This window comes from Lytechinus variegatus, chromosome 17, assembly GCF_018143015.1.
Source record: "Lytechinus variegatus isolate NC3 chromosome 17, Lvar_3.0, whole genome shotgun sequence".
NCBI classification, from domain to species: domain Eukaryota; kingdom Metazoa; phylum Echinodermata; class Echinoidea; order Temnopleuroida; family Toxopneustidae; genus Lytechinus; species Lytechinus variegatus.
Window position 1 is genome coordinate 25,612,080 of NC_054756.1, and position 18,201 is coordinate 25,630,280.

The 18,201-nt window shown below is 39.8% G+C and overlaps 2 protein-coding genes and 1 pseudogene across 2 annotated transcripts; 1 reads left to right on the plus strand and 2 right to left on the minus strand.

The window, feature by feature from the left end:
* Positions 1-86: 86 nt before the first annotated feature.
* On the minus strand, positions 87-5,176 carry LOC121430770 (actin-5-like). The gene is made up of 5 exons (XM_041628161.1): positions 4,769-5,176; positions 3,205-3,361; positions 2,453-2,695; positions 1,590-1,836; positions 87-1,067 (listed from the first exon to the last, which is right to left on the minus strand). Exons 2-5 carry the CDS (start codon positions 3,340-3,342, stop codon positions 556-558), a joined length of 1,140 nt encoding a protein of 379 aa, XP_041484095.1. The 5' UTR covers positions 3,343-3,361; positions 4,769-5,176; the 3' UTR covers positions 87-555.
* A 1,723-nt stretch (positions 5,177-6,899) lies between these two features.
* LOC121430853 lies at positions 6,900-9,411 on the plus strand (annotated as a pseudogene).
* A 2,400-nt stretch (positions 9,412-11,811) lies between these two features.
* Positions 11,812-17,973, minus strand: LOC121430764 (actin, muscle-like). Its single transcript, XM_041628154.1, has 5 exons — positions 17,767-17,973; positions 15,220-15,376; positions 13,975-14,214; positions 13,115-13,361; positions 11,812-12,644 (listed from the first exon to the last, which is right to left on the minus strand). Exons 2-5 carry the CDS (start codon positions 15,355-15,357, stop codon positions 12,133-12,135), a joined length of 1,137 nt encoding a protein of 378 aa, XP_041484088.1. The 5' UTR covers positions 15,358-15,376; positions 17,767-17,973; the 3' UTR covers positions 11,812-12,132.
* Between the last annotated feature and the right edge of the window lie 228 nt (positions 17,974-18,201).

Genomic DNA, 18,201 nt, shown 5'->3' on the forward strand with positions numbered 1-18,201 from the left:
CATCCATCCCTACCCCTCCCTTCTCGATCTCTCTTGATAGGGAAGTACACGTATCTTATCAGACTTGAACAAAAACATTATGAACACGCAAAAGAATATTTTGTATCAAAATTTATTCTTAATATATATATTTCTATGTAAGTGAGGTCGTAGAAAATAATGTACAAAAGGAAAATTGGGGGTATTTCGACAATGAAACTTATTGATGGTGCAATAAAGATCAATCCCTGACAAAGTTTGTATAAATGGTACTCCTACGAAATGAGATTTTGATCAAGAATGGGGGACACTTCTCTTACAGTGTCAACTATTTATTATCACTGTAGTCACTGTAGGGAGTGTATTATACTCTTCCAAAATCTAGAATGTCTTCCGAGAGGACTACATACCCCTGACCATCAGATGTTAAAGATACTCCCATGAGGTTTGAACAAAACACCAAACACCAGTGTTAAAAAATCACTAACAGTATGTGATGTAATAACACCGGTTTGCAAAGTGCTAGGATTCAACACTGGTGTAAAGTACCCCATGTGGTTTGAACAACAAGTTCTGCTAGTTTGTACATTTCTCATGTACGACACTCGGTCCGTGTTCTTCATACTCCGCCTTCGTTATCCAAACCTCCTTGAAAGTAGTGAGTGAGCCGAGGATGGACCCTCCGATCCAGACCGAATACTTCCTTTCCGGCGGGGCAATAACCCTACACCTTGCCTTCGACGGCAACATGGTGGACAGTTCTTTCTGGAGTCTTTCCTGGAGTCCAGGAAACATCGTGGAGCCCCCGACGAGGATGATATTGCAGTAGAGGTTCAGCCGGAGATCGATGTCGCATTTCATGAGGGTATCGTAGACGAGTTGCTGAATGCTGGCGTGGTCGAAATCAGCGAGAGAGGGTTGGAAGAGGATTTCTGGAACGCGGAAGAGCTCGTTGCCGAGGGTGATCTCATGAAGATCCGGGAGCGTATAGGTTTTAGTCGTTGCGGCTGACCCGAGCGTCTCTGTATCAAATTCCAGCGCAACGTAGCAAAGATTTTCCTTGATCTCCCGGACAATTTCTCTTTCAGCTGTGGACACGAGGATAACAAAATAGCAAACTGAAAATCTAAGAACGTGAGAGTATGATTAAATATCTCTTTTGAAATGAAAGTGCTAAATGAAACTAATATTGTTTTATGATGGTGATAATAAAGAAGTCGAGGATAATGATGTGATGATGCTGCTGTTGCTGATGAAATTGATGATGGTGATGGCGATTATGATGATGATGATGATGAAAATGATGATGGTGATGATGATCACGATGATGGTGATGGCAATTATGATGATGATGATGAAAATGAAAATGATGATGGTGATGATGATCACGATGATGGTTGATGATGATGACGATGATGGTTGATGATGATGATGAGGATGACGATGATGGTGAATGAATGACGAAAAGGATGATGACGAATAATTAAATATTATGAAAAACGTTAAGAAGATGAAATGAGGATGATGCTAATGGTAACATTTGCAATCATGACGAAGGAAGACTTCACTTGTCATTTGACACGTAAGAATCAAGAAGAAAACACTCTTACCCGTCGTCACGAAGGAATAGCCCCTATCATTCAACATCTTCATCATGATTTGAGTGAGGTCGCGGCCACCGAAGTTGACCTGGTGGATGGCCGGGGTGATGATGTAGCCTTCCGATATCGGCACGACACTGATGACCCCGTCGCCGATGTCCACCATGACAGCCATCGTGCGCCCCGACGCGCAGTGGGACAAGACGCCCTGTGTGCAGATGTGGAACGCTTTGGCGCCAAACTTCTCGAACATAATCTGACGGTGATGAAATCGAAAAGAAATGGAATAAGCTTATATTGACACAATGTTTTAAAGAAGAAATATCGATAAAATGGAAGCAAGTGAAGCATATGATTACGTGGATTGTTGAAGAAAGAAAACGGAGAAATAAGGAAAATGAATCAGAAAGGTATATAGAGAAAAAAAGATAACCACGATAACAAAATGTTTCAGAGCAAGGCAAAACAGAAATTCATATTCCAGAAAGTACAGTAGAAGGTTGAGCTGCATGTACATTGTGGGGGCAGGGCATTTTGAAGGTGGTCATGGTGGTGGTAAGGGGGGGGGGGTTGCATGGTTGCAAGACAACCTACATTTTTTTATCAATTGAGTTACAGGAATGAGATTTACACGAATGCTGTTCTTTCTTCCTTCATCCCTTTTCTTATTCCTCTAGTTATCTTTTTATTATCTTTTTTTCACTACTAGCAAAAAAAATCACAAGGGCGACCGCCCCTGCCCCCCTCTAGTACAGCCCTTGTAGGGATGGCCATGTCATTATGAAAGATGCATTATGCATTACATAAAAGACGAGATGAGAAAGGATTATACAAAAGGACAAAAATGAGACAGGATAAGACAAGCAGTATACCTGAGTCGTTTTTTCTCGACCAGCCTTTGTACTCTCGGGGACATCGGTGAAAAGGACTGGGCACTCGGCGGGGTCGGTGCGGAGCTCTTTGTAGAAAGTATGATGCCAGATCTTCTCCATATCGTCCCAGTTCGTGACGATGCCGTGCTCGATGGGGTATCTCAGACTGAGCAGACCCCTCATTCTCTGAGCCTCGTCCCCGACAAAATGATCTCTAGTGAACATCGAATGAGGCACGAGTCTCTGCGGAGGTGTTTCAGAACTCGGTAAAATGAAACCCAAATAAATATCGCCAAATGGCTGTAGGTATTTTGGTATGGGAGGGGGGGGGGGTGCAAGCGACCCTAAAATGTTTATCGAATGCGGGGTCGAATTAACTATGTTGGTAATAAAAAAAGTTACACGATCAATCTCTCTTTCCTTTTCTCCTTTCCATCCGTGTCTTTCTCCTCTTATTCTTTTCCCCGTGAGTCCTTTTCTTGGAGGTGTGCACCATCCCATGTAGCGATGTCCCTATCAAATGCCGTAATATACTTATCAATTTATTCAATAACTTTCATGAGTAACTAGCTACATCCGATTTTTATCTTCGAAAACGTAAAGTAGTCCATACTCTATTTCTTTGAAACTTGATAATTTCTATCTTTTGCCAATCAAATTCATTTTCCTCGAAAGTATGTGGACTTGTATATACTCAGTAACCTGCCGCTCATTTTCATTGTAATTCGAGAAATATATAGCAGGTGTTTTACCTGGTATTTGGGGCGTCCGATCATCGCTGGGAATACACATCGTGGTGCGTCGTCCCCCGCGAACCCTGCTTTGATTGATCCCGATCCGTTGTCGACCACGATGACGGAATCGTCTTCGTCTGATTCAGACATCGTCATGAAGTGATCATTATCTGTTCTGTATATTGAATAACAATTTCAGGACGTTATCATAAATAATTAAAACAATTTATTTCGTGAAAATAATACGTTTGACTGACAAATTTGCTCATGAGCAAATCAGCTGGAATTATTTCGGTAGCGTAGATAAAAAAAAATCACTGACCCTTAGTTCCATTTACACTATCCCTCATCGGTAGACCTAGGCATGTGTGAATACTGTCAGCCCCCCCCCCCGGAAAAAAATGTTGAGGGACCAGGATATGGCGCAAAGATTCGGAAACGAGCGGGAAAAAATTCTTTGTACATTTTTTTGGGAGATCTTGTTTTTATTAATCTATGTATTTTTATTTTTTTTTCTTGGACGATCGAGGACCTTTTTTTTTGAAGGGGGGGGGGGGTCGAGTTTCCCAAGCATACCCATTACGCGAGTGCGTTGGAATAAATCCCGACAGTGCTGATAAACTTATTAACAAGGGGACACGTACGCCAGCTAGGATGTCAATGACGAATACCATGTACATTTTCCGGGATTTTTTCATACGATCGAGGCGACCAAGTGCTTGCAACAATATCGAAGGCAACCTATCAATAAAAAACACATGCAATTAAGTACACGTGTTGAAAACAATAATATTAAAGCAATCATGTTCTGTGTTTTACCCCAATTGACCTATCTCACGCTATACAAACTACTACTTCTACTACTACTACTACTATACTACTACTATACTACTACTACTACTACTACTACTACTACTACTACTACTACTACTACTACTACTACTACTACTACTACTACTACTACTATACTACTACTACTACTACTACTACTACTACTACTACTTCTACTACTACTATACTACTACTACTACTACTCTATTATATACTACTACTACTATACTACTACTATACTACTACTACTACTACTACTACTACTACTACTATACTACTACTACTACTACTACTACTAATACTACTATACTACTACTACTACTACTTCTACTACTACTACTACTACTACTACTACTACTACTACTACCACTACTACTACTACTACTACTACTATACTACTACTACTACTACTACTACTACTACTACTACTACTACTACTACTACTACTACTATACTACTACTACTACTACTAATACTACTACTACTATACTACTACTACTACTATACTACTACTACTACTACTACCACTATTACTACTACTCTACTACTATAGCTAATACTTCCACTAAATGCTGCTACTGCAACTGCGCACTACTTCTTATATACTACCACATACTACTGCTGCTACTACTACCACCCCCCCGACAACCACCACTACTACTTCTATCATACTTCTATCATACAGACCTTGACCACGCCCCCTTTTCTGGAGAGAAATATATAGGCCTACCAGTAACATTACTGTACTTACATGATTCTCTCTCGTACAAGTACAGCCAGTCATCAGCTTGCCCAGAGAAAATATATCTGTACCTACATGTACATTGAAGGCCGCGATTAAGAAAAAACAACCGAAGACCCGTACATAGTAGGTCGAAGAGTTATCAGGAAAAGGCTAGTGCATACAAGTACTGTATAATCACGCACAATACACGGCGACTATTGTATAGTACAGTGCATATGCAGGGATCCGAGACGGGATCAGAGCTGCGGTATAAACACTATACATGTATAGCTTTTGCCGGTAGCATTTATATTCATAGAGCAACTCGCATTTTCAAGGGGTGTGGTGAGGAGTTGACTCTCTAAATCTAAATATTCTCTTTAAGCAGAAACGCAGTCAATCATGGAGCTGAGGTGTTCGAAACATTTATACATCCCGGATGCGCGTTTCCGTTTTACACCCTGGCGAAGGCATTTTCCGGAAAAGTAGCCAAAAAGCGACTAGTGAAGAGTCTACACACGTCGCTGGTTGCATGCAGCGTGCGACACAGGCTAGTCCACCACCGCATGCAATTTGCACGTACAGTTACTGATCAGAGCACAGAGTTCCTCGGCACTTCATGTACAGAGAGAGCGGCAGTCAGGAGTGAAATACGAACATGCTTTTGCAGTCGCGTTGTTTATGATAGTTTTTTTCTAAAAATAAATTATTAACTAAATGAATAGAGTGACAGACAAAATCACAATAAACAGATACTTATAATGGAAAGACAAATTGAAGTTTGATGGATTGATACAGTCACTTAGAAGCTGCCGAAAGATAGATATAGAAGACTGATAATTAGATAGAGACAATTAAGATAGACAGATAGATAGAAATAGAGAGAGAGAGAGAGAGGGGTGGATAGATAGATAGATAGAAAGAGGGAGAGATGGATGGATAGATAGAGAGGGGGAGAGACAGAGAGGTTGATATATAGAGGGAGAGGGAGAGAGAGAGAGAAGGATAGATAGATATAGATAGATAGATAGAGAGAGATGTTGTAGATAGAAATATGGACGGACAAAGAGAAAAAGAGAATAAAGACAGACAGATGCTAGAGATGCTAGGAGAGAGATAGAGAATTTGAGAGACAGATAGTGTTAGATAGAAAGATAAAGAATGAGAGAGACAGAGAAGATAGACAAATTAACAGATAAATACATACATATAGATAGAGAGAAATAGAGAAAGACAGACAGATGGATAGATAGAGATAGATAGATGAGAGATAGATAGATGTTAGATAGATAAAGAGGGAGAGAGACAAATAATATTAACAAATTAACAGATAGATAAGTTAAAAAATAGATAGATAAATAGATCGATAGAGAGAATAAGAGAAAGACAGACAGATGGATAGATAGATAGAGAGAGATGTTAAATAGATAATTAAAGAATGAGAGAGACAGAGAAGATTATTAACAAATTAACAGATAGATAGATACTCTAGTTAAAAAAATAGATTAATAGATAGAGAGAAATAGAGAAAGACAGACAGATGGATAGAGATAGAGAATTTGAGAGATATATGTCAGATAGATCAAGAATGAGAGAGAAGAGCGACAAATTAACAGATAGATACTGTAGTTTATACATAGGTAGGTAGAGAGAGAGAAATAGAGAAAGACAGACAGATGGATGGATAGATAGAGATAGAGAATTTGAGATATAGATGTTAGATAAAGAATGAGAGAGACAGAGAAGATCATTAGATAGATAGATACTGCAGTTACATAGATATATAGAGATAGAATGTGAGAGATAGATATATAGAAATATAGAGAGAAAGACAGACATCAGCAAATCGGCAAGGCAAATGATCAAGGCAAACATTCGTATTGAACTTGGAACGCCAAGCTCAGCTACATTTGCAAGTACGGTATGTTCTGCGGATAACTTCGGTGCGGACTTTGGATCGCGCGCCCAGCTGATAATGTAAACAAACGTAGACGTAGACTCTTCACTAGTCGCTTTTTGGCTACTTTTCCGGAAAATGCCTTCGCCAGGGTGTAAAACGGAAACGCGCATCCCGGATCCCGTCCCGGATATCAGCATGACTGTCCATTATCGTGTACAGCTGCCAGCATATTGACCCGGCATCTGCAAATTGATCGAACGAACATATTGCGGCTAAACAAAATGAATGTCAATTGTGGCATAACTTTATGCCAAGTATCTTGTCGTTAAAACACAGGGACAACCCACATGCTGAATATATACCAACCCGGTACGTTTAAATGGCCACACCCATGCAGAGAGTGTGTCATCATTTTTTGTCTTACTTTAGTTCTGACCATTTCAAGAGGGGGGGAGGCATAATTTTAGCCAACTGATTTATTGACTTTGCAAATAAATCGGATTGATGGTCTGTCTTTATTGAATTTGTAAATATAATTGTCTTCTAAACTTCTAATTTTCAATCGGACCGTTGTAAATAAATGTCTTCTGAACTTTTAATTTTGACTCAGGTCTCGCTGGTCTGTCCAATGCTTTGGCTGACAGCTACGTCGGGGACGAGGCCCAGAGGAAGCGAGGAGTTCTGCGAGGTATCGTTACGAAGTGGGATGACATGCCTGGAGTCATACTTTTTCCGAATTGAAATTCAAGCCAAGAAGAGCGAGCCGTGCTTTCACAAACCCCCAATAATCCAAAGCCGAACAAAGAGAAAACGGCAGAGGTAAAGTTAAAAAAGAACAATTTTTAATTCCTCATTGGCGTCAATTGAAGGATGGGGGGCATGCCTCTATTTTTGTATTTTGAAGGAAAATTTATTGCAAGATATATTGCAAGTTTCCTATTTTTTACTCTTTATTTTCCATTCAATATTGGAACCAGGGAAGCACTATAACACTTCCCTGTTGGAACCATCCCCATTTTTTTCTTCATATTCTTCCATTTGGTAGAATGGGCCCAACTTTTCAAACTATTTATTTAAAAAAAGAAAAAAAGATTTACATTTCTAGATTTTAGTGATAGTTCATCGACGTTTCCAAGAAAGAAAAGCCAACAAATGAGAAAATAACAACTCAAATATTTTGATGACATTTAATTTTCATTTTACTGAAACCTATATGTAGGCCTATATGATTTCTCAATGATTTGCTGCGAGCTGGGATTTTATTTTGTTCAAACTCCTCATCGTTCGTCATTGTAATTCTCGTTTTTGCATTATATTAAAACCGAAGAAGCTAATTCGGTGAAAACACAACCCATTCAACCATTTTTTTGTTAGCAGATATTTTTAGTGAAGTTCCAAAGCCCTTCAATCTATCTCGCAAATCAGGCGGCTCTGGCCCTCTATTCTGGCAAGACGTGCGGATCTCGTGGATTCCGGACATGGCGTCACCCATGTTGTGCCGATCCACCAAGGGAACTCACTCCCTCCTACATTTCTTCAAACGGACCTCGCTGGCAGGGACTTGGATGAAGCACTACTCTGCCATCTTGTCAGTGAACATGGATACAATGGTAAGGGAGACCGCAACAGACTGTAGACAAGGGTCTTTGTAGAATTAAAGGAGGCAAATCAGAGCTGAGTTTGTATTAATTTGTTAATGAAATTTAAGAAACGTTAAGGTTGTAGATCAGGGTCCCGTTGCAAAAAAAGAACTTTTTGGTAACTTTGCCATCCGATGGTAACTAGGCCTACCATGGTAACGCTGATCAACTGCCAATCAGAATCACGGATTCCATGCAAGTTACCATTGCTTGGCAAAGTTATACCATTATGGTAATTTTTATACAACGGGGTCCTGGTATGCATTCCGAAATGTTTATCTTTATAACTTTCTGTCTCTGACAGGAAGATTATCTGATCTCCGTGGCGTCAAGGAGAAGCTTTGTTACGTTGCGCTCGATCCTGACAACGAAAACCAAGCCAGTACAGCAAAGGATTCATATGAGCTACCGAGTGGAGAGACAATCACCATCGATCCTGCAGAGCGCTTCAGGATCCCGGAAGCTCTGTTCAAGCCAAGCATAATCAAGAAAGACTTCTTGGGTATCCACGAGATGGCCTACAACAGCATCAGTGGCCTTGAAGGCGATGTCCGCAAGGACCTTCTAAGGTTGGTCTACCTTGTGGGAGGTTCTACCTTGTTTCGTGGATTCAAGGAGAGAATGGAGCAGGAACTGACAGCCTTGGCTCCCTCGTCCATGAAGGTGCATGTCATCGCTCCTCCCGAGAGGAAATACTCCGTCTGGATTGGAGGTTCTATTTTTGCTTCTAAGAGACCGTATCGCGATGAAACGCATTGGGTAAGCAAGCAGGAGTACGAGGAGATTGGTCCGGATGTGGTCCATCGGAAATACCTTTAGACAGTGTCTGCAGAGATATTTCTGTAACCTGTTAGCTCCCTTTCTTGCGTTGTTCCATGAGGCGAAATGTATGAATGTCCGTCATAAATATCAACACAAAAGAAGACGACGACTATGGTTTTCTAGGAACATATTGCAACTTTTTGTTTGTCTACTCTGATTCTATTTTGTTCACTGGAAATATGCCCTTATCAACATTTTATGTGGCAATAATGTAGATAATGTACATGTTTTATGAATTATATAACTATGAATAAATTCTTGAATTAAATGAATATTCTTATGCTGATAATAATTCTTATATTCTTGTTGACATTTCTTTGACAAGTATATCCTAGATGAACATGAACGTGATACCGTCTAAGTTTCAGGAGTACTCCACTTTATTACTGATAAAACACTTCGTCAAAACAGTTTATTTATCAACAGTTGTTATTTCCATGAATATATTCACATTATGCATTTTAGCTTGGTTTTGTATCATTCTGTAAACCGTTGTTTTGGAAATAAATCTCAGACCAACTTGTGAATCCAGTCTTGTCAATTTCTCGTTTTGCCAGATGGGATATTAAGGGAATTATATAGAATGCATTTGCTAGTTCTTAAACAAAGGCAGATTATTGGGGAGATATGTAGCTACCATTTAAGCAACGGTTTGTACATGTAGATTTTAGCTTGCTGTGGATTTCTATAAGATCTGTTTATACATAAATGGACTTTCCAGATAAAAACCTGTATTGTCTGTTTTGATATATAAGCAACTCCATTTAAGTAATTGTTACATTATTTTACAAAGGTGCAACGCCCCCATCTGATGGGGGTCAGTTTCACAAAGCGTTACAACTATGGCTACTTTGATTACGATTGGCTACTGACTCATGTTAACATGGTATTTGCCATCAAATTTTTTGGCAAAGTTACAACAGTTGCAAGTCCGTAATGAAGCCGACCCCTGATCTTCTTTCTCTCTCTCTACTTCTCTTTTCCTAATTTCATGTGACCCTCTTTAAACCTCCAATTTCAGAAGAAATCGCCCAATCTTCGAAGTCAAATATTGGTCTGCTGTGTAAACCCACAGTTCACTCGAGTTAAGCGGTCTGAATATGCAGCCTACAATAGCATGTATGCTATAGGCTCTCTCGCACGTTAATCAAAGTTTCAATCAGGGTCTGTGCCTGAAGACTCGTCATACCCCATTCTCCCCCTCCTCTTTCTTTCTCTCTTCTTCTTCACCGAATCCCTACCCCTTTCTCTCTCTCTCTCTTTTGATATAGAAGTATATGTACACCAGACTTGAACACAACAATTATGAACACGCAAAAGAATATTTTGTATCAAAATTTATTCCTAAATATATATATTTCTATGTTAAATAAGGTCGTAGAAAATAATGTATAAATGGAAAGTTTGGGTATTTTGACATTGAAACTTCATGAGGGTGCAATAACGATCTATCCCTGACAAAGTTTGTATGTATGTATGGTACTCCTACGAAATGAGTTTTTAATCAAGAATGGGACACTTCTCTTACAGTATCAACTATTTATTATCACTGTAGTCACTGTAATGAGTGTATCATACACTTCCAGACTCTAGAGTGTCTTCCGAGAGGACTACATACCCCTGACCATCAGATGTTAAAGATACTCCCATGAGGTTTGAAGAAAACACCAAACACTAAGTGTTAAAATCACGAACAGAATGTGGTATAATAACACCGATTCGCAAAGTACTAAGATTCAACACTGGTGTAAAGTACCCCATGTGGTTTGAACACAACACCAAACAGTGCTAAAATCCCACCATTAGCGCTGGTGTTGAAATTACTATATGGGGATATAACAAAGGTGCTAAAATCGCAGACAGAATGTGACATAATTACATTGATTGGTATTCAAATACCACCATTATTATTACTTGTTATGGTCCTCTTTCATCACTTGTGGCTTAACACCAAGTTTTGCAAACTATTCGGTGATTACAAATCAATGATAGAAATACAGCCTATGTCAAATGTAAGCCTATTTAAGAGATCAGTTAATAATAATAATAGCGGCATATTTACCCAGGGTAGCCACTTCAGTTCCGAAAACTGTTCTCCCAGCGGGCCCTGCTATTATTACCCCGGCTTTAGCACGGCTACCTTGATCGGGCGCTCGAGCATTCGAGGAATTTCTTCCTACCGGGTACCCATTCACCTCACCTGGGTCGAGTGCAGCACAATGTGGATAAATTTCTTGCTGAAGGAAATTACGCCATGGCTGAGATTCGAATCCACGGCCCTCTGTTTCAAAGTCCGAAGACTAATCCACTGGGCCACAACGCTCCACATGTGGAGTTGTGTCCATTACTATAAAGTACATGTATACCCAGTTTTCATATCACGATTTCTAATGACCTTGCTTATCAATATTACTCATCCAGTCCAAAGTTGACCTGTTACCCAGGAGAGGTTACACGTCACGGACATCACGCTGGAAGGAGGACAACAGTCATGATTGTATTAGGTATATGATAATAATAATAATATGCCCATTTATATAGCGCAGTTACTATGTGCATATACTCAACTGCGCTTTGATACTTGGTATCATATTATTACCCCGGCTGTAGCTGAGCCGCCATATTAATAGGCGCTAAAGCGTTCAAGGAAAAATCCTACCGGGTACCCATTCACCTCACCTGGGTCGGGTGCAGCACAATGCGGATAAATTTCTTGCTGAAGGAAATTACGCCATGGCTGGGATTCGAACCCACGACCCTCTGTTTCAAAGTCCGGAGACTAATCCACTGGGCCACAACGCTCCACATTGTGCTCCATGATCAAGGGCTAGTTAATGTTGTGGCCGATTGTAAAACCTATATACTTTCATACCATATCTAATATCCAATGGACCTCCTCATCAAGCCCAGGGTTGGCCTATTAGGTCAGGTTAGGTTATGCCATATTTTTCCCATCAAAGATGTCCACGCATGCTACAATAGAGCCAAAATGGTGGACCACTTAATCGACCTGTCAAGAACAAGTTCTGCTAGTTTATACATTTTTCATGTACGAAACTCGGTCCGTGTTCTTCATACTCCGCCTTCGTTATCCAAACCTCCTTGAATAAAGTGAGTGAGCCGAGGACGGACCCTCCGATCCAGACAGAATACTTCCTTTCCGGTGGGGCAATAACCCTACACCTTGCCTTCGAAGGCAACATGGCGCACAGTTCATTCTGGAGTCTTTCCTGGAGTCCAGGAAACATTGTGGAGCCCCCGACGAGGATGATATTGCAGTAGAGGTCCCGCCGGAGATCGTTATCGCATTTCATAAGGGTGTCGTAGACGAGTTGCTGAATGCTGGCGTGGTCGAGATCAGCCAGAGAGGGTTGGAAGAGGATTTCTGGAACGCGGAAGAGCTCGTTGCCGAGGGTGATCTCATGACGATCCGGGAGCGTATAGGTTTTAGTCGTTGCAGCTGACCCGAGTGTCTCTTTATCGAAATCAAGCGCGACGTAGCAAAGACTTTCCTTGATCTCCCGGACAATTTCTCTTTCAGCTGTGGACACGAGAAGGATAACAAAATAACAAATTGAAAATCTGAGAATATGAGAGTATGATTAAATATCTCTTTTGAAGTGAAAGTGCTAAATAAAACTAATATTGTTTTATGATCATGGTGATAACAAAGAAGTCGAGGATAATGATGTGATGATGCTGCTGCTGATGATGATGAAATTGATGATGGCGGTGATGATGATGAAAATGATGATGGTGATGGCGATTATGATGATGATGAAAATGATGATGTGATGATGATTGTGATGATTGATGATGATGATGATGATGATGATAAGGATGAGGATGATGATGGTAAATGAATGACGGAAAAGATGATGACGAATAATATTATGAAAAAGGTTACGAAGATGAAATGAGTATGATGCTAATGGTAACAATTGCAATCATGACGAAGGAAGACTTCACATGTCATTTAACATGTAATAATCAAAAGGAAAACACCCTTACCCGTCGTCACGAAGGAATAGCCCCTATCATTCAACATCTTCATCATGATCTGGGTGAGGTCGCGGCCACCAAAGTTGACCTGGTGGATGGCCGGGGTGATGATGTAGCCTTCCGATATCGGCACGACACTGATGACCCCGTCGCCGATGTCCACCATGACAGCCATCGTGCGCCCCGACGCGCAGTGGGACAAGACGCCCTGTGTGCAGATGTGGAACGCTTTGGCGCCAAACTTCTCGAACATAATCTGACGGTGATGAAATCGAAAAAAATGGAATAAGCTGATATTGACACCTTTTTAAGAAGAAATATTGAGAAAAATTGAAGCAAGTGAAGCATATGATTATACGTGAATTGTTGAAAAAAAAGGAAAGGTGGAAATAAGTAAAATAAATCAGAAAAGTGAATAGAAAAAAAGATAACTACGATAACGAAATGTTTCAGAGCAAGGCAAAACAGAAATACAAATTCCAGAAAGTACAGTTGAAGGTTGAGCTATATACATGTACAGTGTGGGGCTGGGGCGGCGACAGGGCATTTTGATTGTGGTGGTGGTGGGGGGTTGCAAGACAGTCGACATTTTTTTTAATCAATTGAGTTACAGGGATGTGATGTAATTACACGAATGCTGTTCTTTTTGCTCTCTTCCCTTTTCCTCTTCCTTTCTTAATTGTCCCTCTTTTTTCACTACTAGAAAAAAAATCCCGAGGGCAACCGCCCCTCTCCCCCACTCTGAAGTACCGCCCTCATGGTGATGGCTATGTCATTATGAAAGATGCATTATGCATTACATAAAAGACGAGAAGAGAAAGGATTATACAAAAGGACAAAAATGAGACAGGATAAGACAAGCAGTATACCTGAGTCTTTTTTTCTCGACCAGCCTTTGTACTCTCAGGGACATCGGTGAAAAGGACTGGGCACTCGGCGGGGTCGGTGCGGAGCTTTTTGTAGAAAGTATGATGCCAGATCTTCTCCATATCGTCCCAGTTCGTGACGATGCCGTGCTCGATGGGGTATCTCAGACTGAGAAAACCCCTCATTCTCTGAGCCTCGTCCCCGATATAATCATCTCGAATGAACGTCGAAAGCACGAGTCTCTGCGGAGAGTTTCACAACTCGGTAAAATTATCCCAAAAATTAATAAATATCAAAAGGCGGCAAGCAGGTCTGCACGTAAAGTGTATTTTGGTAGTTTTTGTGGCTCAACTTACCCCATATGGAGCAACTTGAGTTGAGTCATTTGACATCGTCTTTTTCAAAGGTCACATTGACTTTAAGTGTGGGGGTAGAAAGATATATAAAGGTGAAAAATATTTCCCAAGAATCAAATTTAAAGGCAAGATACTTATTTCTACAATATTATTGGTCATATCAATTCTAACATCCAAAATGCAAGTGTCACAACTTACCCCGCCTTCCCCTACTTTTCTTTCCTAATTATGTGAAAACTCATGGAGGAATTCCCCATATCCCATGTATATAGCGCTGTCCCTGTCAAATACCGTAATATACTCGTCAATTTATATTATAACTTTCATAGTACATCCGATTTTAGTCTTCAAATGCGTAATGTTTTCCATACTCTATTTCTTCATGGACCTATATATAGGTCCATGATTTCTTTAAAAATTCTTTAAAAGTTCTCAATGTATATCTTTTGCCAATCAAATCTAGTTTCATCGAAAGCATAGACATGGGGAGCGTTTCATCAACATTTATGTTTGACAAGTTGTCAGATCTGACAACTTTCCTTTATTTTGATTGGATGAGAAGCACTGTTACTATGGTAACTGTCGGATGAAACAGCACTTGTCGGATAAAACGTCCGACAAGTCCTTTCATGAAACGCTCCCCATTACAGGGGTCCGTTTCATGAAAGTTGTCATCACTGACAACTTGTCTTTCTCCGACAGTTACCCGGAAGCAACAGTCAGAAACCAGTGCTTCTTGGCCAATCAAAACCAAGGATTCCACTGAAATAGTCAGCACCGACCATTTAGTCAGTGCTGACAACTTTGATGAAACACGTACCCCCCAGTATACTCAGTAACCTGCCGCCCATTTTCAAAACAATAATTCAAGAAAAAAAGCAGGTATTTTACCTGATACTTGGGGCGTCCGATCATCGCTGGGAATACAAATCGTGGTGCGTCGTCCCCCGCGAACCCTGCTTTGATTGACCCCGATCCGTTGTCGACCACCATGACGGAATCGTCTTCGTCTGATTCAGACATCGTCATTAAGTGGTCATTATCTGTTCTGTAATATTGAATAACAATTTCAGAACGTTATACTAATTAATACAAAATATTTCGTGAAAATAATTGAGTTTGACTGACACATTTGCTCATAAGCAAATCAGCTTGAATAATTTCGGTGGCGTATATAAAAACAAATCAATGACCCTTTTATTGTTCCATTTACACATGTCCCTGATCGGTAGACCCAGATTTCATGTGTGAATACTATCAGCCCCCGCTCCACGTACCCAACCCCCCCCTATCTCAGCCCCGGCCCAGAAAAAAAAAAAATGTTGAGGGGCCAGGATATAGCGCAAAATTCGGGAACAAGCGGAAAAAAAATCTTGGACGTGGAACCTTTTTTGGGAAAATCTTCTTTTTAATAATCTACATATTTCTTCTCCATTTTTTTTTCTTGTACGTGGAACTTTTTTTTTGAAGGGGGATGGGTCGGGTTCCCCAAGCATACCCATCTAATAAATACGCCGATTGCTTTGGAATAAATCACAACTAGTGCTGATAAACTTATTAACAAGGGTACAAGCCAGCTAGGGATCTATATATGTCAATGACGAATATCGCGTACATTTTTTTTCATACGATCGAGGCGATCAAGTTCTTGCAACAATGCCCAGTTAAAAAAAAGAATAATCATATTAAAGGCAACTAAAGACAATGAAATATAATAGGCCTATCAATCAAAACACATGCAGAACACAAGTACATGGAGAGTTGAGGACAATTAAAGCAATCATGTTTTGTGTTTTACCCCTACCACCATTGACCTATCTCACGCTAGTGCTACTACTACTACTACTACTACTACTACTACTACTACTACTACTACTATTACTACTACCACTACTACCATTATACTACTACTACTAGTACTACTACTACTTATATACTACTACTACTACCATTATACTACTACTACTACTATACTACTACTACTACTACTACTACTACTTATATACTACTACTACTAGTAGTAGTAAAACTACTACTACTACTACTATTACTACTACTACTATACTACTTCTACTACTACTATTATTACTACTACTATTCTACTACTACTACTACTACTACTTCTACTACTACTACTATACTACTATACTATTACTACTACTACTACTACTACTACTATTACCACTACTACTACTACTACTACTACTACTACTACTACTACTACTACTACTACTACTACTACTACTACTACTACTACTTCTACTACTACTACTAGTACTACTACTACTACTACTACTATACTACTACTAAATCTTCTTCTGGAAACAGTACAGTCCACCGTCTGGTGTATTGTCGTACTGGTGAAGTGCAGCGTGCAAGTGTATGTACATTATCCAATAAAAAATTGCTTACATTGCGTGCAAGTAAAAAATACTACTACTATTACTACTACTACTATTACTACTACTACTACTACTATTATTACTACTAATATTCTACTACTACTACTACTACTACTACTACTACTACCACTATATACTTCTACTACTACTATTCTACTATTACTACTACTACTACTACTACTACTACTACTACTACTACTACTACTACTACTACTACCACCACCACTACTACCATTATACTACCACTATACTATATCACCACCACCACTACTACTACTTATATACTACTACTACTTTACTACTACTATACTACTACTACTTCTACTACTACTACTACTACTACTACTACTACTACTACTACTACTACTACTACTACTACTACTACTGCCTTTATTACTAAAACTACTACTACTATTCTACTACTACTACTACTATACTACTACTACTACTACCAGTATTATTACTACTACTACTACTATTCTACTACTACTACTATACTACTACTACTGCTACTACTACTACTACTACTACCATGCACTCCTACTACTACTACTACTACTACTACTACGGTACTACTATAATATACTACTATACTATTATTACTACTAATACTACTATTCTACTACTACTACTACTACTGCTATTACTACTACTACTACTACTGTACTACTACTACTACTACTACTACTACTTCTACTACTACTACTACTGCTGCTGCTGCTGCTACTACTACTACTACTGCTAGCTGCTACTATTATTACTACTACTACTACTACTATACTACAATACTACTGCTGCTACTACTACTACTACTACTACTATATTTATACTACTACCACCACCACTACTACTACTACTACTACTACTACTGCTGCTGCTGCTGCTGCTGCTACTACTACTATAACACGACAACAATTCACCACCTACACTATACTGCCCTATACCTCCTGATCTAGGTGCAGACCTTGACCACGCCCCTTTTTGCAGGGAATATACCTGTATGTATACTGTAATCCCGACTGTAATACATACTTACATGACTTTCTCTCGTAATAGTACATCCCGTCATCACATACACGTATTGAAGGCCGATTAAAAAACAACAGAAGACCCGGACAGAGTAGAGCGAATAGCTCTATGGTTGTATTTAGGAAAAGGCTATAGTGCATACAAGTTGTAAACCACGCACAATACACGGCGACCACTATATAGTGCATGCAGCCGAGACGGGCTCAGAGGAGAGCCGGTAGCATTTATTCAGTTGAGAAACTCATCATAACGCGATTTTCCAAGTTCTGTAAGCAGAAACGCAGTCAATCATAAAGCTGAAGTGTTCGAAACATCATGAAACATATCCTGGATCGCCATCAGCGCATGAATGTCCATAATTGTGTACAACTGCCGAACATAATATTGCAGCAAACAAAATGAATGGCAATTGTGGCATAACTATATATTACTCGTACTAATC

What these genes read in the sequence shown, in the direction of transcription:
- LOC121430770 (XM_041628161.1), bottom strand. Translation starts at nt 3,342, where the DNA reads ATGACGATGTCTGAATCAGACGAAGACGATTCCGTCATCGTGGTCGAC. An exon ending in TCGGACGCCCCAAATACCAG is followed by an intron (nt 2,696 to 3,204) that starts GTAAAACACCTG and finishes ACACCTCCGCAG; the next exon opens with AGACTCGTGCCTCATTCGAT. An exon ending in GTCGAGAAAAAACGACTCAG is followed by an intron (nt 1,837 to 2,452) that starts GTATACTGCTTG and finishes CATCACCGTCAG; the next exon opens with ATTATGTTCGAGAAGTTTGG.
- LOC121430764 (XM_041628154.1), bottom strand. Translation starts at nt 15,357, where the DNA reads ATGACGATGTCTGAATCAGACGAAGACGATTCCGTCATGGTGGTCGAC. An exon ending in TCGGACGCCCCAAGTATCAG is followed by an intron (nt 14,215 to 15,219) that starts GTAAAATACCTG and finishes AACTCTCCGCAG; the next exon opens with AGACTCGTGCTTTCGACGTT. An exon ending in GTCGAGAAAAAAAGACTCAG is followed by an intron (nt 13,362 to 13,974) that starts GTATACTGCTTG and finishes CATCACCGTCAG; the next exon opens with ATTATGTTCGAGAAGTTTGG.